This window comes from Gymnoscopelus braueri (genome assembly GCF_963280865.1).
Source record: "Gymnoscopelus braueri genome assembly, chromosome: 22".
Lineage (NCBI taxonomy): Eukaryota > Metazoa > Chordata > Actinopteri > Myctophiformes > Myctophidae > Gymnoscopelus > Gymnoscopelus braueri.
The window spans coordinates 47,597,632-47,620,881 of record NC_137624.1 but is presented as its reverse complement, the minus strand read 5'-3'; the positions used below and the strand labels follow the sequence as shown (position 1 = coordinate 47,620,881).

Sequence of the window (23,250 nt, the reverse complement as noted above, 5' to 3'; positions counted from 1 at the left end):
TAGATAGATTCTATAGATGCATTACAGAAAGGTACCTCACAGTGATTCTATAGAAGCATTACAGAAAGGTACCTCACAGTGATGCTATAGAAGCATTACAGAAAGGTACCTCACAGTGATGCTATAGAAGCATTACAGAAAGGTACCTCACAGATAGATAGATAGATAGATTCTATAGATGCATTACAGAAAGGTACCTCACAGTGATTATATAGAAGCATTACAGAAAGGTACCTCACAGTGATGCTATAGAAGCATTACAGAAAGGTACCTCACAGATAGATAGATAGATAGATAGATAGATTCTATAGATGCATTACAGAAAGGTACCTCACAGTGATTGTATAGAAGCATTACAGAAAGGTACCTCACAGTGATGCTACAGAAGCATTTCAGAAAGGTACCTCACAGTGATGCTATAGAAGCATTACAGAAAGGTACCTCACAGTGATGCTATAGAAGCATTACAGAAAGGTACCTCACAGTGATTCTATAGAAGCATTACAGAAAGGTACCTCACAGTGATGCTATAGAAGCATTACAGAAAGGTACCTCACAGTGATTATATAGAAGCATTACAGAAAGGTACCTCACAGTGATGCTATAGAAGCATTACAGAAAGGTACCTCACAGATAGATAGATAGATAGATAGATAGATAGATTCTATAGATGCATTACAGAAAGGTACCTCACAGTGATTATATAGAAGCATTTCAGAAAGGTACCTCACAGTGATTCTATAGAAGCATTACAGAAAGGTACCTCACAGTGATGCTACAGAAGCATTTCAGAAAGGTACCTCACAGTGATGCTATAGAAGCATTACAGAAAGGTACCTCACAGTGATGCTATAGAAGCATTACAGAAAGGTACCTCACAGTGATTCTATAGAAGCATTACAGAAAGGTACCTCACAGTGATGCTACAGAAGCATTTCAGAAAGGTACCTCACAGTGATTATATAGAAGCATTATAGAAAGGTACCTCACAGTGATTATATAGAAGCATTATAGAAAGGTACCTCACAGTGATGCTACAGAAGCATTTCAGAAAGGTACCTCACAGTGATGCTACAGAAGCATTACAGAAAGGTACCTCACAGTGATTCTATAGAAGCATTACAGAATGGTACCTCAACAGTGATGCTATAGAAGCATTACAGAAAGGTACCTCACAGTGATTCTATAGAAGCATTTCAGAAAGGTACCTCACAGTGATGCTATAGAAGCATTACAGAAAGGTACCTCACAGTGATGCTATAGAAGCATTACAGAAAGGTACCTCACAGTGATTCCAACCCTTTTACATGTTAAACCAGCTCAGTTTGTATACTTTTATGTGACTTTTATAAATCCTTTAACATGGGAGATGCCTAGATTTTTTTTATCGATCACGTGATCTCTTCTTCGGTGGTGCTTGGCAGTGAACGAGTTAAGAGCGCTCATCAAACCCTTGTCCTTGTCCAGGTGGAGGACTTGTTCCTGACGTTTGCCAAGAAGGCGTCGGCCTTCAACAGCTGGTTCGAGAACGCCGAGGAGGACCTGACGGACCCGGTGCGATGCAACTCCCTGGAGGAGATCCGGGCGCTGAGGGAGGCTCACGAGGCTTTCCGCTCCTCCCTGAGCTCCGCCCAGGCCGACTTCAACCAGCTGGCGGAGCTGGACCGACAGATCAAGAGCTACCAGGTGGTGTCCAACCCTTACACCTGGTTCACTATGGAGGCCCTGGAGGAGACCTGGAGGAACCTGCAGAAGATCATCAAGGTACGTTCTAACACTATAGTTATCTAACACTATAGTTATATAAAACATCACATTATGTTCTAACACTATAGTTATATAAACATTTAATCTGCTGCTAGTTAGCAGGAGAAATGACACACTATCCAAAAATATAAGGAGGAAATGTGAAAACGGGGCATTTAAAGATGAATATGGATGGACAGTAAACTATGTCTTTATCTTACCTGGTGCAATCATCAACATGTTAAACTCTGTAGGAGCTTCTAGAATAGAAGTTATTAAACTCTGTAGGAGCTTCACACCTTCTAGAAGCTCCTACAGAGAGTTTAAACTCTGTAGGAGCTTCTAGAAGGTGTTCTCTGTAGGAGCTTGTAGAAGGTGTTAAACTCTCTGTAGGAGCATCTAGAAGGTGTTCTCTGTAGGAGCTTGTAGAAGGTGTTAAACTCTCTGTAGGAGCTTCTAGAAGGTGTTCTCTGTAGGAGCTTGTAGGAGGTGTTAAACTCTCTGTAGGAGCATCTAGAAGGTGTTCTCTGTAGGAGCTTGTAGAAGGTGTTAAACTCTCTGTAGGAGCATCTAGAAGGTGTTCTCTGTAGGAGCTTGTAGAAGGTGTTAAACTCTCTGTAGGAGCTTCTAGAAGGTGTTCTCTGTAGGAGCTTGTAGGAGGTGTTAAACTCTCTGTAGGAGCATCTAGAAGGTGTTCTCTGTAGGAGCTTGTAGAAGGTGTTAAACTCTCTGTAGGAGCATCTAGAAGGTGTTCTCTGTAGGAGCTTGTAGAAGGTGTTAAACTCTCTGTAGGAGCATCTAGAAGGTGTTCTCTGTAGGAGCTTGTAGAAGGTGTTAAACTCTGTGTAGGAGCTTCTAGAAGGTGTTCTCTGTAGGAGCTTGTAGGAGGTGTTAAACTCTCTGTAGGAGCTTGTACAAGGTATGAGCTTGTAGAAGGTATTAAAGTCTCTGTAGGAGCTTGTAGAAGGTATGCTTGTAGAAGGTGTTCTCTGTAGGAGCTTGTAGAAGGTGTTCTCTGTAGTAGCTTGTAGAAGGTGTTCTCTGTAGGAGCTTGTAGAAGGTGTTCTCTGTAGGAGCTTGTAGGTGTTCTCTGTAGGAGCTTGTAGAAGGTGTTCTCTGTAGGAGCTTGTAGAAGGTGTTCTCTGTAGGAGCTTGTAGAAGGTGTTCTCTGTAGTAGCGTGTAGAAGGTGTTCTCTGTAGGAGCTTGTAGAAGGTGTTCTCTGTAGGAGCTTGTATAAGGTAGGAGCTTGTAGAAGGTGTTCTCTGTAGGAGCTTGTATAAGGTAGGAGCTTGTAGAAGGTGCTCTCTGTAGGAGCTTGTAGAAGGTGTTCTCTGTAGGAGCTTGTAGAAGGTGTTAAACTCTCTGTAGGAGCTTCTAGAAGGTAGGAGCTTGTAGAAGGTGTTCTCTGTAGGAGCTTGTAGAAGGTGTTGAACTCTCTTGCTCCTGTAGGAGCGAGAGCTGGAGCTGCAGAAGGAACAGAGGAGGCAGGAGGAGAACGACAAGCTGCGCCAGGAGTTTGCTCAACACGCCAACGCCTTCCACCAATGGCTGCAAGAGACCAGGTGAGTCTGAGTTCAACCTCCAACTGTTATGATACTGGATGGAGTTCAACCCCCAGCTGTTATGATACTGGATGGAGTTCAACATCCAACTGTTATGATACTGGATGGAGTTCAACCTCCAACTGTTATGATACTGGATGGTTTCAACATCCAACTGTTATGATACTGGATGGAGTTCAACCCCCAACTGTTATGATACTGTATGGAGTTCAACCTCCAACTGTTATGATACTGGATGGAGTTCAACCTCCAACTGTTATGATACAGGATGGAGTTCAACCTCCAACTGTTATGATACTGGATGGAGTTCAACCTCCAACTGTTATGATACAGGATGGAGTTCAACCTCCAACTGTTATGATACAGGATGGAGTTCAACCTCCAACTGTTATGATACTCCATGGAGTTCAACCCCCAACTTTTATGATATTGGGCGGCCATAGCTGAGTGGTTAGTGAGCCCGCCTAGGGAGCCAGAGGCCCTGGTTGCCCCAGGTACGATTCCAGGCCACGCCAGTATATGTGTCGATGAAATGAAATTTGTCCCTGAGCAAGACTCTTAACCCCTAATTGCTCACAGGCCCTCATTGGAAACAAGCCCGCAAGGACTTTCATGAACGTCCTGTTAAAAGGAATTATTTATACTGGATGGAGTTCAACCCCCAACTGTTATGATACTGGATGGAGTTCAACCCCCAACTGTTATGATACTGGATGGAGTTCAACCTCCAACTGTTATGATACTGGATGGAGTTGAACCTCCAACTGTTATGAGAACTAGACAGATGTGTCTGATAGACCTTAACTGGAGACTAAGATTTGAAAACAAACAATGTGTAAATTGAAAGCTTTGAAATATTATAATAATTGACCTTAAATGTCTTGTGAAATGATTGACACTTACACAGTGTTAATGAGCAGATTATAATGCATTATAGAGATGGACTTCATAGAAAATTAAATTGTTAAAAGATAGATGATCATGATGCTTAATGTTAACGTATGTCTCTCTCTCTCTGTGTTTCCCATGCTCTCTCTGCCATGCCTCCTCGCTGGTGCTGCTGCTCTCTGCTCAAACAGGACATATCTTCTGGACGGGTTAGTGTGTGTGTGTGTGTGTGTGTGTGTGTGTGTGTGTGTGTGTGTGTGTGTGTGTGTGTGTGTGTGTGTGTGTGCGCGCGCTATTTGTGCAACTTTTGTATGACACTGTAGTATGATGAAGGGCATTAATTTATGAAAGAAAGTTAGACTATGGAGGTAAGAGGTGTTTGATGGTTCTGTTCACTGTTCACTGTTAAAGCTGCTCCACATCTTTCATATCCTGTCAGAGTCCTAACCATGGCCCTGATTCATAACGAGGGTCGTAAATATGGGGTAAATAAAGTTCGTAAAGGAGGTCTTATTTTGGTAGTCACAAACGGACGTGCAATTCCCAAAGGGGTTCCTATATCACAGAGACGTGCGTACAACCAGTGCGTATGACCAGGTGTGATGATTTACTCTGGAAGGCTGCATCCAACAGCATCCAACTTCAACGTCACCGTGCTGAACCGTGCTAAACAGCGTTGCCATGTCCGCTTATTATAAGCGAATTTGGGCTTATTTTTCTGTAAAGTTGCTTGTAAATATTGGTAGCTGTGGGGTGCGGTTTTTTGGGCTTGTTTCTAAAGTGTAGTTGGTTATTTGGGCTTGCTTCACAATTGTTCAATTGTTTTAACCGGTGGTTGTCAAATATGTTTATGTCATGGACCCCCAAGTTAATATGTAGGCTAATTTATCCCTATAAGCCCCATCTGAAAATGTTTTGTGCCAGCTGGAGGCAGATTTGTGTTGTTAGAATGTTTAAAAAATCTTCCAAATATTCCACATTTTATTACAAGATTTTTTTTTTAAATAGCAGATCTACAAGCTCACAACGGTTTAATTTAAGTGCTTATAATGGCCTAAGTGCCAGTTGCTTCTTTTGGGCTTGTTTTCCTAGACCTGGTTGCTTATTTCTCTCACAACATCTGGCAACGCTGATGAAAGTTTGAAGTTCAACTCCGCCTCGTCCAAAGATAACAGATGCGGTGTCGCATCGCCTTGACAACGTACTGTTCTGTCTGGAAGCGGATCACGTAATAAATGCTTTCATGTGTAATGAGAATAAAGAAGTTTACAAGGTTTAACCCCATTACCAAATAAAAGGCTAATAAAACGTGGAAAGGATATTATATAAGCGAGCCTTTTCTAATGAACATAGCGCACCTTTACCGAGGTAAAAAGATGATGTTGAAAATAAATCCAGGGCATACAAGTGGAACGCTTCTATCCGATTATGGACCAGAGCTTATTGATTAAATTAGTTAATTTTGGATATCACTGTCCTACGTCGGAATGGGGAATGGATCTTCTGGACACAGCTTTCATCCACTTTAGTTTCCTCATCAGATGGTAATATTTATTAGGCTGTTGTGTGTGGCGTTCATGTGATCAATATACAGTAGCCTACAGTCGGCTTTACAAATTAATACCGCGGCACGGACACTGATGCAAGTCAGTCCCTCCGCAGTTTCATTAAGGCATCATATAGCCTATTTTCATTATTACGTGACACTTTGGCTGAGATGGCCCGCTGGCAAACACACTGAGGGACCTATAATTCAGCTCTAAATGCGACTCATAGTCTAGAAAATAAATAAAAAGCGGTGGAATCTACATCATGTCTATATTATGCATAGGCTACAAGCAATACATCGTTTGACATTTATTTTTAATTTTATATATATTATGTGTTGACAAATGTTGGGCACATATATATTTTATTTGAGGTTTGCCACTGTTGTAATTGATTTTGGCATGAAGAATAAAGCATTCTAAAGACATACGCACATTTCAGCCCTGGTAAGACAGCCTCGGGGCTGACCTGAGAACGTGCGCACCTGACGCACAAAACACAGAACAAAAAACGTTTATGAATCCGACTGCAGGTGTAGGCTTTGTCCTAAATGCCGGTACGTACAAAATATGGTCCCTTTATGAATCCGGGCCCATGTCTCTACCATGAGAAACCACGTTTCATCTTTCATATCCTGTCAGAGTCCTAACCATGTCTCTACCATGAGAAACCACGTTTCATCTTTCATATCCTGTCAGAGTCCTAACCATGTCTCTACCATGAGAAACCACGTTTCATCTTTCATATCCTGTCTGGGTCCTAACCATGTCTCTACCATGAGAAACCACGTTTCATCTTTCATATCCTGTCAGAGTCCTAACCATGTCTCTACCATGAGAAACCACGTTTCATCTTTCATATCCTGTCTGGGTCCTAACCATGTCTCTACCATGAGAAACCACGTTTCATCTTTCATATCCTGTCTGGGTCCTAACCATGTCTCTACCATGAGAAACCACGTTTCATCTTTTATATCCTGTCTGGGTCCTAACCATGTCTCTACCATGAGAAACCACGTTTCATCTTTCATATCCTGTCTGGGTCCTATAACTAGAGTTCTCAAATTCTGCTTGAACCCGACCCGAGGTTTTCGGGCCGGGCAAAAAATCTATGCTAATTAGTCAGACCGGGCGGAGCCTCAAAAAATAAATCTATTTCCCCCAAAAAAGAAAATTCAACGGCCCCTAGCGGCCTAACGGTAAGGCTGACATGGCAGTGGATGTGTTGGATGTGTTGGATGTGTTGGATGCAGCTCAAAGTGAACTTTACTAGGATAAGGATACTCAGGTATTTTTGTCCTAGCCCGTGTTATTAAAGACAAACGGGCGACAACAGCCAAAACTCAATTGAAAATCGGCGAAAGAGGCCGTTTTCAAAATGTTTTGTCCATTATCTCTGGAACAGAAGGTCTAATCTGCTCAGTTCAATCAGAACAGAAGGTCTAATCTGTTCAGTTCAAACAGAACAGAAGGTCTAATCTGTTCAGTTCAATCAGAACAGAAGGTCTAATCTGTTCAGTTCAAACAGAACAGAAGGTCTAATCTGTTCAGTTCAATCAGAACAGAAGGTCTAATCTGTTCAGTTCAATCAGAACAGAAGGTCCAATCTGTTCAGTTCAATCAGAACAGAAGGTCTAATCTGCTCAGTTCAATCAGAACAGAAGGTCTAATCTGCTCAGTTCAAACAGAACAGAAGGTCCAATCTGTTCAGTTCAATCAGAACAGAAGGTCTAATATGTTCAGTTCAAAGCTTGTTGGATGTGTGACTTTGAGGACATTAATCACACAATAACTTCTTTTCAGGTTTTCGGGCCTAAAAGTATGGTAATTGTCAGCAGGGCCCAGTTAGGGCTGGTCCCGTTGAGAACTCTAGTCCTAATCCAGGTCTCTACCATGAGAAACCACATTCCAACCGCTCTGCTTGGCCAGTTATGAGCTTCAGGCAGTACTACATGTCAACCAGTAGGTGTCATACAGTGGAGGAAATTTACCAAGTTTACTATAAATTATAACTAATTATAATAATTATAATTATTATAAATTTACTCCACTCCTAAAAGTAGCTCAGTCAAAATGTTACTCTCAAACATGGACTTCAGATAAGGTACTGTCTGTACTTAAGTACAGTACTCAAGTACATTTACTCTGTTACTTTCAACCACTGGTGTCCTTCCTGACACCAGGATGTAAATGTCAACCAGCGGGTGTCCTTCCTGACACCAGGATGACCAGACCACCTCCAACCACTGCATATCTACTAGTTGAACATTCAGGGAAAGTAGCTGATCTACAAGCATCACAACGCTTTTAGATTGGTTATTTTCCAAAGACATTTACACTAAATATTGAAGGGAAAAAACAAGAGGGGAGCCTGGTATAGAGCCCTGGGGGACTCAACTAAGTAATATGGTTTAAGATGTGATTAAATAAGTTTAGGATTGCAGCTTTAACATGTGAAAGGTGGTTAAATAAGTTTAGGATTGCAGCTTTAACATGTACAAGGTGGTTAAATAAGTAAAGGATTGCAGCTTTAACATGTACAAGGTTCTGGTAGAAAGGCTGTACGTTTGTCTCTTCCTGCGTGGATATTGACTGTGGTTCTTCCTCCTCTTCCTCTCTGAATAGCATAGCGTATCGACGGGTTATCTGTGTCTATCAGTATCAAGTTGATGATAATCTCTCTGGAAGGTCAAACTCTCTCCATTCTCCCCGTGTGGTCTTTCAGATCCATTCTCCCCGTGTGGTCTTTCAGATCCAGCCGCCCTTGTGTCAGGGTTGTGTCAAAACCCCGCCCCTCCTGGAGTTACTAAACATGACTGAACCTCTTCATACAGTCATGTTTGATTAGGAAAGTAACATGTTCAACGGACTATGGACATGTTTATAATGAATATGAAAGATAAACCGGACCTTAATAATATGAAGGACGAACTTTCCACATGTTTGATAACAGGAATGACGATCAATAGATCAATTTATATATTATCCATATTCCATATACTTATTATCTTATTATGAATGTATTCGCGCTGAAAAATCAACCTGGTTTAGAAGACAAGGCAGGTTTATTTATGTAAAGCACCTGCTCGATGTGCTTTACACAAAACACCAAGCAAACACATAAAATGACTGTAGGATTAGTTTTGTAAGAGTTTGGTCCAGATGTGTGGTGCAGCTTCATCGCCTCGTTATAACTGTGCTCAGTGCGAAGGTCCTGGGTTCGATTCCCGCCGGGGACGCTGTGGGCGCTGGGGGCGTGTCCTCTCCTCCGTGCCCATACCTTAGGTGGGGTTGGTGAAAGGGCCTTTCTGTGTGGAGTTTGCATGTTCTCCTCGTGTCTCCTAGGATAGGTACCCTCACAAAACACATGTAGTAATCCTGGTCTCTATACTGCCTCCCCCTGGTCACGGGTTGGAATAACGCGTTCCTTCCACGCGCTACGTCCTACCAGGGAAACCCCCCCCCTGTCAGGTGATAAGAAGCTACGTCCTACCAGGGAAACCCCCCCCCCCCCTGTCAGGTGATAAGAAGCTACGTCCTACCAGGGAAACCCCCCCCCCCCCTGTCAGGTGATAAGAAGCTACGTCCTACCAGGGAAACCCCCCCCCCCCCTGTCAGGTGATAAGAAGCTACGTCCTACCAGGGAACCCCCCCCCCCCCCCTGTCAGGTGATAAGAAGCTACGTCCTACCAGGGAAACCCCCCCCCCCCCCCCCCCCGTCAGGTGATAAGAAGCTACGTCCTACCAGGGAAACCCCCCCCTTCCCCCCTGTCAGGTGAGAAGAAGCGGTTGAAGGAAGCATGAGCTCAGTTCGGGGCTCTCCCCAGGCTAGAAGAGGGAGAGTAGTGCCCAAGATTACGAGCTTAGGCAATTGGCACTGGGTGAAAAAATGGGTTACAAAATTGTGGGCTAAAAAATAACTGTGCTCAGTGCGGCTGTGACATGACCCTGAGACAAGTCACATGACCCTGAGACAAGTCACATGACCCTGACACAAGTCACATGACCCTGACACAAGGCACATGACCCTGACACAAGTCACATGACCCTGACACAAGTCACATGACCCTGACACAAGTCACATGAGCCTGAGACAAGTGACACGACCCTGAGACAAGTGACACGACCCTGAGACAAGTGACACGACCCTGAGACAAGTCACATGACCCTGAGACAAGTCACATGACCCTGACACAAGTCACATGACCCTGACACAAGTCACATGACCCTGACACAAGTCACATGACCCTGACACAAGTCACATGACCCTGAGACAAGTGACACGACCCTGAGACAAGTGACACGACCCTGAGACAAGTCACATGACCCTGACACAAGTCACATGACCCTGACACAAGTCACATGACCCTGAGACAAGTGACACGACCCTGACACAAGTCACATGACCCTGACACAAGTCACATGACCCTGACACAAGTCACATGACCCTGACACAAGTCACATGACCCTGACACAAGTCACACGACCCTGACACAAGTCACATGACCCTGACACAAGTCACATGACCCTGACACAAGTCACATGACCCTGACACAAGTCACATGACCCTGACACAAGTCACATGACCTATTCTCTCAGGCTTATGGCATATAGTTGTTTGTTGTTTGTTCATTTGTCTGTTAGTTGTTCATTGTTCTGATGTAAAGCGTCCTTGGGTTTATGAAAGGCGCTATATAAATTCAAGCTATTATTATTATTATTATGACCCTGACACAAGTCACATGACCCTGACACAAGTCACATGACCCTGGCACAAGTGCGGTTGGATCCGAAAGCACCCCTCCCCCACACCCCCACTCCTCCACTCCTCCACTCAGTCTAAACCCACTGTTTGACCTGTGGAGTGTTCAGTGTGTTCTGTACTAACCTTTGACCTGTGGAGTGTTCAGTGTGTTCTGTACTAACCTTTGACCTGTGGAGTGTTCAGTGTGTTCTGTACTAACCTTTGACCTGTGGAGTGTTCAGTGTGTTCTGTACTAACCTGTCATTATGAAGGCTGACAGACAGATGAAAGTCTGTCTGGCTGCAGTCTATCCTTGCCTCTGTTGTTGAGGTGTGTTTATGTGTATGTGTTTATGTATATGTGTGTGTTGATGTATATGTGTGTGTTTATGTGTGTTTAGGTCTTGCATGGTGGAAGAATCTGGAACGTTAGAATCCCAGCTGGAAGCCACTAAGGTAAAGTAATATAATATAATTATAAATAAGGTAAAGTAATGTCTCTATGGCTGTATTGTTAAATTGTAAATGGTTAATTTATACAGAGCCTTTATCCAAAGCTCTTTACCATATGCATTACATTCACCCATTCACACACACACACACACACACACACACACACACACACACACACACACACACACACACACACACACACACACACACACACACACACATCAGAGGAAACCCTGCTCATCGGGAGCAGTTAGGGGTTCAGTGCCTTGCTCAAGGACACTTCTACACTAACCCAGGGGGATTGAACCGGGAACATCATTATTACATACTAGTCCATACCCGTGGGGGGATATGCGCACATGATCTGGCAACCCGGGAGGCAGTTCGTCCCATAGCTCGTTGGGCCATCCCACAGCTGGGCAGCCGTAACCATGGCGACATGCTTTTACACAAAAACGCAATAAACACTATAGGTTTATGTTTATTACAGTGTAAACTATAGGTTTATGTTTATTACAGTGTAAACTATAGGTTTATATGTTTATTACAGTGTAAACTATAGGTTTATATGTTTATTACAGTGTAAACTATAGGTTTATATGTTTATTACAGTGTAAACTATAGGTTTATATGTTTATTACAGTGTAAACTATAGGTTTATGTTTATTACAGTGTAAACTATAGGTTTATGTTTATTACAGTGTAAACTATAGGTTTAATATGTTTATTACAGCGTAAACTATAGGTTTATATGTTTATTACAGCGTAAACTATAGGTTTATATGTTTATTACAGTGTAAACTATAGGTTTAATATGTTTATTACAGTGTAAACTATAGGTTTATATGTTTATTACAGTGTAAACTATAGGTTTATATGTTTATTACAGTGTAAACTATAGGTTTAATATGTTTATTACAGCGTAAACACCAGGAGATCCGGGCGATGCGTAGCCAGCTGAAGAAGATCGAGGACCTGGGCGCGGCCATGGAGGAGGCTCTGATCCTGGACAACAAATACACAGAGCACAGCACCGTGGGTCTGGCTCAGCAGTGGGACCAACTGGACCAGCTGGGCATGAGGATGCAGCACAACCTGGAGCAGCAGATACAAGCCAGGTACTTATGTTACTACGCTATAGAGCAGGGGTCTTCACCAGGGGGTCTGGGACCCCTAGGGGGTCCTCAGAGCTACTGTAGGGGGTCCGCCAAATCTTTGTGTGAAAGGATGTTTTTTTTATATTAACCACTTGTCCCGGTTAAGCCTTTTCTGAGGGGAACATTAGGTTCCATGTGTACACTCTCAGAGTTACAGACCTGTAAGGGTTCATTTGGTTCCATGTGTACACTCTCAGAGTTACAGACCTGTAAGGGTTCATTTGGTTCCATGTGTACACTCTCAGAGTTACAGACCTGTAAGGGTTCATTTGGTTCCATTTGTACACTCTCAGAGTTACAGACCTGTAAGGGTCCATTTGGTTCCATTTGTACACTCTCAGAGTTACAGACCTGTAAGGGTCCATTTGGTTCCATGTGTACACTCTCAGAGTTACAGACCTGTAAGGGTCCATTTGGTTCCATGTGTACACTCTCAGAGTTACAGACCTGTAAGGGTCCATTTGGTTCCATGTGTACACTCTCAGAGTTACAGACCTGTAAGGGTCCATTTGGTTCCATTTGTACGCTCTCAGAGTTACAGACCTGTAAGGGTCCATTTGGTTCCATTTGTACACTCTCAGAGTTACAGACCTGTAAGGGTCCATTTGGTTCCATTTGTACACTCAGAGTTACAGACCTGTAAGGGTCCATTTGGTTCCATGTGTACACTCTCAGAGTTACAGACCTGTAAGGGTCCATTTGGTTCCATGTGTACACTCTCAGAGTTACAGACCTGTAATGTTCACACTGATGTTACAACAGATACAAAGTAACGCTGCATGTCTGTAGCATCATATGTGGATCAACATATTGTTGACGTCAAGCCTGTGTCCAGCCAATGAAAAATATAAAGTAAAATATAAAGGCTAGGGTTATAATAATACAAATATAAAGGCTAGGGTTAGAATAATACAAATATAAAGGCTAGGGTTAGAATAATACAAATATAAAGTAAATTATAAAGCCTAGGGTTAGAATAATACAAATATAAAGGCTAGGGTTAGAATAATACAAATATAAAGGCTAGGGTTAGAATAATACAAATATAAAGCCTAGGGTTAGAATAATACAAATATAAAGGCTAGGGTTAGAATAATACAAATATAAAGCCTAGGGTTAGAATAATACAAATATAAAGCCTAGGGTTAGAATAATACAAATATAAAGGCTAGGGTTAGACTAATAAATTAATAAAGTATAAATGAACTGATTAGTTTCCACTCCATTACAAGCAGGACGTTAGTGAACAGAGCAGATGAGAGGAAACACTTGGTTGTTTTTGTTGCTGCAGTTGAAGCCTCTACACTTGTAGAGTTTATCTTCATGTGTCTGGAGTCTATTGAATGGTAGACTGTAGTGTTTATCTTCATGTAGAGTCTATTGAAAGCCTGGAGCTTTGTATCTGCCAGTGTGAACACAGTATAAGGCTCCATCTGGTTCCATCTGGTTCCATCTGGTTCCATCTGGTTACATCTGGTTCCATCTGCTGAAATCAGGTTTAAGTCCCAGACACTCTAATGATGAATGTGTTTTGTGTTGTGTTGTGTAGGAACACCACTGGAGTGACAGAGGAGGCACTGAAGGAGTTCAGCATGATGTTCAAGTAAGTTCTCTGCCTACGTTACACCCTTAAAACTGTCTTATAAAAGTCTTATATCAATGTTTCATAACCAAGACCTTAAAACTGTCTTATATCAATGTTTCATAACCAAGACCTTAAAACTGTCTTATATCAATGTTTCATAACCAAGACCTTAAAACTGTCTTATATCAATGTTTCATAACCAAGCTCTTAACCATTTAAGACCGGGATCGCATCTGTGTGTCATTTTAAGATTACTTTGGCTATTCAAAAATAGCAGATCTACAAGCTCATAGCGCGGCAGCTTGTAGATCTGCTATTTTTGAAAAATCGTGAAAATGTGTGCAAATCTTTGAATATATATTATTAAAGCGAACATTTTTAACTGTTACTACTCCTGGGGTCCCCCCAAAACAAAAAAAAAGTTATTTTTTTTAAAAAATATACATTCACCCTAATATATTCACCCAATCCGCACAAAACCGCCCCAAAAACTCCCAAATCCGCACAAAACCGCCCAACCGCCCAACAAAACCGCAGGCGCGCGCGCATGGCACTCACGCACGCGCGCTGTGCGCGCGTGCGTGAGTGCCCACCCACAAATGCCCAGGCCCAGCTGCTGCCAGCGTTCTGGCTACGCCCCTGGGGGGTCCACGGCCAAATACATATCATTTTTGAGAACCACTGATATTATTACTGATATATTAGAGTTTTTAAAAAAAACTGTAATGGATTTAGAAGACATTTGTAGAATCCCCCAGAAGCAAAGATTTGAGTTACAAATGTTGAATGATGAATGAGTTAAAAGTGTGTTATATCAGTGACTCAGAACCAAGCCGTGTTCTTTGTGTTTCAGACACTTTGACAAGGAGAAGTCTGGTCGTCTGAACCATCAGGAGTTCAAGTCGTGTCTTCGCTCTCTGGGTTATGACCTGCCCATGGTGGAGGAGGGAGAGCCCGACCCCGAGTTTGAATCTATCCTGGACACGGTGGATCCCAACAGGTACACACACACACACACACACACACACACACACACACACACACACACACACACACACACACACACACACACACACACACACACACACACACAGTCCTGTTGCTGCTTTGCTTTGTTTTGTTTTAGTTGACTTTCACACAGTGTTAATTATGATTTAGTCTTTTGAATAAAACACCATTTAGTCTTAGTCCTATTTTAGTCTCTGACATGGTTTAGTCTTAGTTTAGTCTTAGTTTAGTCTCTGACATGGTTTAGTCTTAGTTTAGTCTCTGACATGGTTTAGTCTTAGTTTAGTCTCTGACATGGTTTAGTCTTAGTTTAGTCTCTGACATGGTTTAGTCTTAGTTTAGTCTCTGATATGGTTTAGTCTTAGTTTAGTCTCTGACATGGTTTAGTCTTAGTTTAGTCTCTGATATGGTTTAGTCTTAGTTTAGTCTCTGACATGGTTTAGTCTTAGTTTAGTCTTCTGACATGGTTTAGTCTTAGTTTAGTCTCTGACATGGTTTAGTCTTAGTTTAGTCTCTGACATGGTTTAGTCTTAGTTTAGTCTTCTGACATGGTTTAGTCTTAGTTTAGTCTCTGACATGGTTTAGTCTTAGTTTAGTCTCTGACATGGTTTAGTCTTAGTTTAGTCTCTGACATGGTTTAGTCTTAGTTTAGTCTCTGACATGGTTTAGTCTTAGTTTAGTCTCTGACATGGTTTAGTCTTAGTCTTAATGAACAAAATGAACACTGCTTTCACAGAAGTCTAAAGTGAACCTTTCATCAAGTATGAATCCTAATTATTATCTCCACTTCATACTTTTGAATATTATTATTATTATTATTATTATTAACACGTTGTGGTGTGTTTTCAGGGATGGTAACGTATCTCTCCAGGAGTACATGGCCTTCATGATCAGTCGTGAGACAGAGAACGTGAAGTCCAGTGAGGAGATAGAGAGCGCCTTCCGTGCTCTGAGCACCGAGAACAAGCCCTACGTCACCAAAGAAGAGCTGTACCAGGTAAGACTTACACTTTATACACTTTATTACATAACATGATTATTACAGTCTAAACTATTGTCCTCTCCAGAACCAGAGTCTAAACTGTTGTCCTCTCTAGAAACCAGAGTCTAAACTGTTGTCCTCTCCAGAACCTGAGTTTTAACTGTTGTCCTCTCCAGAACCAGAGTCTAATGTGTTGTCCTCTCCAGAAGCAGAGTCTAATGTGTTGTCCTCTCCAGAACCAGAGTCTAAACTATTGTCCTCTCCAGAACCAGAGTCTAATGTGTTGTCCTCTCCAGAACCAGAGTCTAAACTGTTGTCCTCTTTCAGAACCTGTCGAAGGAGCAGGCAGACTACTGCATTTCACACATGAAGCCCTACTTAGACGCCAAGGGACGCGAGATGCCTTCAGCCTTCGACTTTGTGGAATTCACCCGTTCGCTGTTCGTCAACTGATATGATGTGTTCGCTCCGCCTGCCAGGGACCAACCAGGATGCATTTATTCCACTCACACACACACACATAACGTACACGTGCACACACAGACACATAAAGTACACACACACATATAACGTACACGTGCACAGCTGAAACTGCATGTCTGTGAAGCTACCACTACTCACACGTGCAAAACTATAATCTCTTATGTATCTAGTTCTATCCTCTTCAGTTTGTGCTTCTCTCTAATTAAGGCCTAATAATAATAATAGACGTGTCTGAAATGAGCTGTGATTGTTTTAGCTGTTTTTAGTTCTGCTTTTTGCTGGATTTAAGAACCTAATGATATTCCATTAATGTTGCAATATCCCTCTTAACTGCAGTGTGTTTAAATAAATCCTACAGGTTACAACTGGAAACCACATGGAGTCTTGTTTCACTCGTTTATTATGTCTCTCATAGCTTAAGCATTAGCTTGAATATGAAGAACAATCAATAAATATGAACAGTTTATTATATAAGAGACACAGTTTATTATATAAGATACACAGTTTATTCTATAAGATACACAGTTTATTCTATAAGAGACTGTTTATTATATAAGATACACAGTTTATTATATAAGATACACAGTTTAGATACACGGTTTATTCTATAAGAGACACAGTTTATTATATAAGATACACGGTTTATTCTATAAGAGACACAGTTTATTATATAAGATACACAGTTTATTCTATAAGAGACAGTTTATTATATAAGATACACAGTTTATTCTATAAGAGACACAGTTTATTATATAAGATACACAGTGTATTCTATAAGAGACACAGTTTATTATATAAGAGACACAGTTTATTATATAAGATACACAGTTTATTATATAAGAGACACAGTTTATTATATAAGATACACAGTTTATTATATAAGAGACACAGTTTATTATATAAGATACACAGTTTATTATATAAGATACACAGTTTAGAGACACAGTTTATTATATAAGAGACACAGTTTATTCTATAAGATACACAGTTTATTATATAAGAGACACAGTTTATTATATAAGACAGTTTGACAGAGATCCTCATATGTCAAACACTGAGACTGTTCAGGATTCAAATAAAAAAGCATCAAAAGTAGCAGATCTACAAGCTGGAAACGCGTCGCTTCGCGCCACGTTTCCAGCTTGTAGATCTGCTACTTTTGATGCTTTTGTGTGACTGCAGTTTGATCAAGAAGGCTGTTCATTTACGGGGAAAAAACACAAAAAATTAGAACATGGAGATAAGAGGTTTCTGCCTGACGACAAGGTTATAGTCCCTGAGCCAGACCAGATGTGTGTAAAGCTTACTTATCATGTGTCTGTAGATGATATGTTGGTATGATAACCCTTCCATATGTTACAGACAAACACTTGTTACAGGTTTTAGGATCATTAGGGTCATTTCCGGGTTGCGCGGCCCAATTATTATTGCCCCCGTTGTAGGATAGTTACGGTAATGTTTGGTCTGGGTGGGCTCTGAGTGGAGAGGACCAATCCATGAGTAGCACCGGCTCACAGAGCTTTGAGACATCACATGATTGGCCCACTGGCTTGTCTATCATCTGAATTCCGGCCTACTGGCCCACCCACAGGCCCGCCCACCCAAACATATAACAGCTGATCTACAAGCCCACAACGCGTTGCTGCCTCGCCGCGTTGTGGGCTTGTAGATCTTCTATGTTCAGTGTGAGACACCATTGTGTGACGAAACATAAATAAAGGCATGCGTCTGGCAGCACACTTAGAGAGAGAGAGAGAGAGAGAGAGAGAGAGAGAGAGAGAGAAGCTAATCTGATGGGACCAGGGCTGGATAAGCCATTGGGCCGTGGCTCTCAGGGGCCCTTCGGGGGAACTGGGCCGCGCGGTTAGTGACAATTACTAGAATGAAATGTATTAATCAGATATGAAATGTGTGTGGCCCCTCCTCTGTATTTACAGCAGTGGTTCTCACTGGGTCTGAGACTCAAACCCAGGCTCCTGGGGCCCCCTCCCCCGCCCTTGTCAGGGCCTCAAACTTTGAGGCCCCTCCAGGGCCCCACCAGGCTGGGGACCCCTCAAAAGGGGCCCTTTAAGGGCCACTGCTCCACAGTACAAACAGGCTTTGTACTGTGGAGCAGTGGGTCTTTAAGGGCCCACTTTGAGGAGGGGCCTTGAAGGCTGTAAAGTTAACAGGACCTCCATAGGGTCCTCTGACCACCAGGAGTTACAGGTATATGTCCTTGAATAGAGACACCAAACTATTAATAACACAGTTCAAGCTGCTTCCTGAAGCTAGAGACCAGAATAATGATTATGTTGATATCATTGATTATACTTGTTTCAGGGAGCATTGCAATTATGTTTTTACCTCAAATATATTATGAATATTGTTATTATATGATGAATATTGTTATCTATTATGAATATTATTATGATATGATGAATATTGTTATTATATGATGAATATTGTTATTATATGATGAATATTATTATTATATGATGAATATTGTTATTATATGATGAATATTGCTATTATATGATGAATATTATTATTATATTATGAATATTGTTATTATATTATGAATATTGTTATTATATGATGAATATTATTATTATATGATGAATATTGTTATTATATGATGAATATTGCTATTATATGATGAATATTGTTATTATATGATGAATATTGCTATTATATGATGAATATTGTTATTATATGATGAATATTATTATTATATGATGAATATTGTTATTATATGATGAATATTGTTATTATATGATGAATATTGTTATTATATGATGAAGCTCGTGTCACATGCAGTCTATGTTTTGTCGAATCAGATTATTGGGACTGATTGTGGCGGCCATTTTCCAAATTGTATTTTACACACAAAAATATATACAATTATACATACAAGCTTAAAGGCAGACTAGGTAACTTTGAGCCTAAATTAAAACACATATATATATATATATATATATATATATATATATATATATATATATATATATATATATATATATATATTGCATCTTTTCCACTGTATAATTATGCTGGTGTGTTTTCCTGCAGAAAGACGCATCCCTCTGGCTTTATTTTGGTTTTGTTCCGCATAAATATAAATTCCACTCAAATAGTTATATTCTTGTCATCTGGACTTTACCAACCAAGTGTAGCCTAGTTATTAACAACAGCTTGAACAAAATATCTATAAGCCTGTGAGGGTCGCTTGTAAAAGCTTTGGCTTTGACGTTATCATATGACCTATTTAACAGTGAAAACATAATTACCTTCCTTGATGCATTAACGAGCGTCAACGAGCATCAGCTGGACACAGACACACTCTGCACTGCAGCTCAACTGAAAGTGACTGGAGTCTCATTTCTCTCCAAAAGCCCAAACATGATGGAATATGATTAAGAATGACTGTGATTATGGTAAGCATTTCATATCATACCTGTAACTTTCACAGCCCAAACACAATGTAACTTTCACAGCCCAAACACAATGTAACTTTCACAGCCCAAACACAATGTAACTTTCACAGCCCAAACACAATGGTGGTGAGCACGACAGAGGACTGTATGTCTTCCTGGTTTCTATCACAACATGGTTTAGAATGGTTTCTTGCTATTTGAAGAACATTAAACAGCAAACTGCATGCTGTGTTGCAAGTAATTATGTCTAGATATCTAAGTATGGCAAACAATAACAATCCTATATTATCCTAATTGATTTGATTAGATGCTTTTATTAACCACTTTAGACCTAACTATCTACAAGCTCACAAGTCAGTGTCATTGTGATGTGGTGTGTCCTTGTAGATCTGCTATTATTGCAATTAATGAACATTTCTGCCAATAATTACATGGCAAGTGTCATGCATCGTTCCTGTTTCCCAGGCAGCCCATATGGGCTTAAAGGACATTGATCAAAGTCAAACATATTGTTTCAGTTATTGTTAGTAGTCCTAGTAGTCGGCAGCGGCTGGGGCGCTCCCCTAGAGTTAGTGTCGAAGTATCCTTGAGCAAGACGCTGAACCCCTAATTGCTCCCGATGAGCAGGTTGGTGCCTTGCATGGTTTCCTCCACCATCGGTGTATGAATGTGTGTGTGAATGGGTTAATGGCACAATCAATGTAAAGCGCTTCGGATAGAAGCGCTATATAAATGCACCATTTACCATTTAGTAGTCCATACCCGGTGAAGTGTGCAGGCAAAAGGGGGATATGCGCACATGATTTGGCAACCCGGTAGCCAGTGAACACAAAAACACTAATAAACAGCTGACATTTGGGGAAAGCTAAAAACGGGCTTCGCTGTTCCATGCACATTGTGTGTGTGCGTGCGTGTGTGTGTGTGCGTGTGTGTGTGTGTGTGTGTGTGTGTGTGTGTGTGTGTGTGTGTGCGTGTGTGTGTGTGTGTGTGTGTGTGTGTGAGACACACATGGTAATGGTCAATGGCTGTGTGTAAATTCAGATCAATTGCTCCAGCTACTGAGGAGAACCGAGCAGAAGAGATTTTCATATCCTCATACAGCCTATAGATGGAGCCTATAACAGATGCATTCTCTAATAGCCTACCCTTGTTTTCTTTACTTTAGTAAACTAAAGTTCTGATTGCATGCACAGTAATTGTTGCATGTAATCATGTTCATACTTCACTCATTCATAATAGTCCTCTACTGCTCATGTCCAGGTTTGTAATCGGTCCAATACATCATCTCCAGAGTAGGATGTGCTTTAGCCTGCATCCTCCTTATAAGAGCCACACATTCTTGTTTGTTTGTGAGTACTGTAGGCTAACTATCATATGTATGGGTTATGTAGTTATCATTTATTTTACTGAAGGCTCCAGGACTCCAGAACATGGGATGCTTTTCAGTAAAGGTATTAAGGGTGTGCGTTTGTATGTGCCTCAATGGAGTGGGGTGGTAGTAGCCTGGTAAACCCTCCCTCCGGAAATCTCATTTGTAATTTATAAATCAAATGGAAATGAGATTTTCCGGAGGGAGGGGCTTTACCAGGCTAGGGCGGTAGAGTATCTGCGCACCGGTTGTGGTGGGCCACAGATGATATGTTGGTATAATAACCCTTCCTGAGTCTGTAGATATGTTGGTATAATAACCCTTCCTGAGTCTGTAGATGATATGTTGGTATGATAACCCTTCCTGAGTCTGTAGATATGTTGGTATGATAACCCTTCCTGAGTCTGTAGATGATATGTTGGTATGATAACCCTTCCTGAGTCTGTAGATATGTTGGTATGATAACCCTTCCTGAGTCTGTAGATGATATGTTGGTATGATAACCCTTCCTGAGTCTATAGATATGTTGGTATGATAACCCTTCCTGAGTCTATAGATATGTTGGTATGATAACCCTTCCTGAGTCTATAGATATGTTGGTATGATAACCCTTACAGGTCTGTAACTCTGAGAGTGGGCCTCATTCATTAAGCTCAGGTCCGCTCATATTTAGTATTATCGGCATTTATGCAACTTCCCACGTTAAGTGTTTTCACGTTAAGTGTTTTTGATCAATCAGAGTCTGATTCATCAAAAAATAATATATCCATGTATTGAGTTCTTTCTCCATATATCTATATGAATTCTATATATATATCATATTCTCTGTATATTATGCACCCTTTCTCACGTCTGCTGAGGCAGACTTACATGAGACCAAAGCTTACATGTCATTAGAATGACTCTTCATTGTTGTAACCAATCTGATGTGTTTTACTACAGTATGTGTACGTGAAGGTGCTGAGAAATGACTGACTGACCTGGGGATAGGAGGGATTCAGACTATTGGGGGGGGGGGTATTTTCTTATCACAGTTAGTTGTTTAATTATCCATTAAACACGCAGCTTTGTTTATGATGTCATCATCCTGCTTTAAATAAACATTCTAAATGCACTGAAGAGAAAAACCTGATTTACTGTCAACACCACGCTTTGGAAAAGCTTCACATCATATCCCTCACTGGCAATTATTTGTGGTTCGGTTGACTTTACACGTCATGATAAATCAATTACAATATTGCCAAACCTTAAATAAAATATTTATGTGCCCAACCTTAGTCAACACACAGAAAAAAAGATTTCAAACAAACCTTTTATTTTATTATTTGTATCATTTTTTATTCTGGTCCCTGACAATACATTACAATAAAAAACTGAAACTAATACAAACTAAATCAGAATTAAACTTTTTCACTAAATTAAAACTAAACTAGCAAAACCCGCTATAAAAATGAATGAATAACTCAAATGAAAACATGAGGTGAAAACAAAATAAAAACAATGAATGAAAGATTCTAAACTATAATAGCGGTTTGTACCGATTCTTGATTCATAAAGTATAGAACATAATACAATCTATTGTCAGTTATTTATTCTAAAACAGACGCAAACAATCCTTGATTCATAACACATAGTGTTTAATCCAAGGACCCCTTATAGCTGAGAGAGAGATGAAGCAGGGACCCCCACTATATTATATATTGCATAACATTATGTTGCAGATTAAACGTTTTCATAGATTTCATAGATATCTCCATAGACTAGTTTGACTCTGTCATCAGTGTTGTGTAAATCAATGTTTTTTGTTTTAATCTGATGGATTCATACAGTTTACAATGTAGGCATTTATCAGAACTCTTAATCCAGTGTGATTTACAGTAAGCAGGTAAACACAAGGTAATACATCAAATGCATAGAAATAGTAATCTAGGATCATAGATAAACCAAGAACCTATCATCAGTCTGACAGTAGAATCTCAAAAAGTAATCAATAACAAACTGAAACTAAACACTCTATAGGATGGCAGATCTACAATGACCTGACATCTGTCTACATAACATATATATAACTACAGTATATAACTATAACTATATAACTATAACTATAACTATATAACTTTAACTATATAACTATAACTATATAAACTAAACACTCTATAGGATGGCAGATCTACAATGACCTGACATCTGTCGGTGGTTCTCAAACTTTTTTGTGCCCAAATTTATAAAAAAATAAATGTTCACGATTTTTCAAAAAGCTCATAGCGCGGCACTCGGTGCCGCGCTATGAGCTTGAGCTTGTAGCTATGA

General features: G+C 40.7%; 1 protein-coding gene across 7 annotated transcripts in view; it reads left to right on the top strand.

Annotated features, from left to right (window-relative positions):
* Window positions 1-16,532, top strand: part of sptan1 (spectrin alpha, non-erythrocytic 1) — a 146,380-nt gene extending 129,848 nt beyond the window's left edge. For all 7 annotated transcript variants that reach the window (XM_080418798.1, XM_080418796.1, XM_080418797.1 and 4 more), the window contains 9 exons: window positions 1,468-1,764; window positions 3,197-3,309; window positions 4,389-4,406; window positions 10,889-10,943; window positions 11,862-12,058; window positions 13,647-13,700; window positions 14,536-14,682; window positions 15,540-15,687; window positions 16,000-16,532. In XM_080418798.1, coding sequence (XP_080274924.1) covers window positions 1,468-1,764; window positions 3,197-3,309; window positions 4,389-4,406; window positions 10,889-10,943; window positions 11,862-12,058; window positions 13,647-13,700; window positions 14,536-14,682; window positions 15,540-15,687; window positions 16,000-16,125 — 1,155 coding nt within the window. In that variant the 3' untranslated portion in view covers window positions 16,126-16,532. The remainder of the gene's footprint in view (window positions 1-1,467; window positions 1,765-3,196; window positions 3,310-4,388; window positions 4,407-10,888; window positions 10,944-11,861; window positions 12,059-13,646; window positions 13,701-14,535; window positions 14,683-15,539; window positions 15,688-15,999) is intronic.
* The last annotated feature ends 6,718 nt before the right edge of the window (window positions 16,533-23,250 follow it).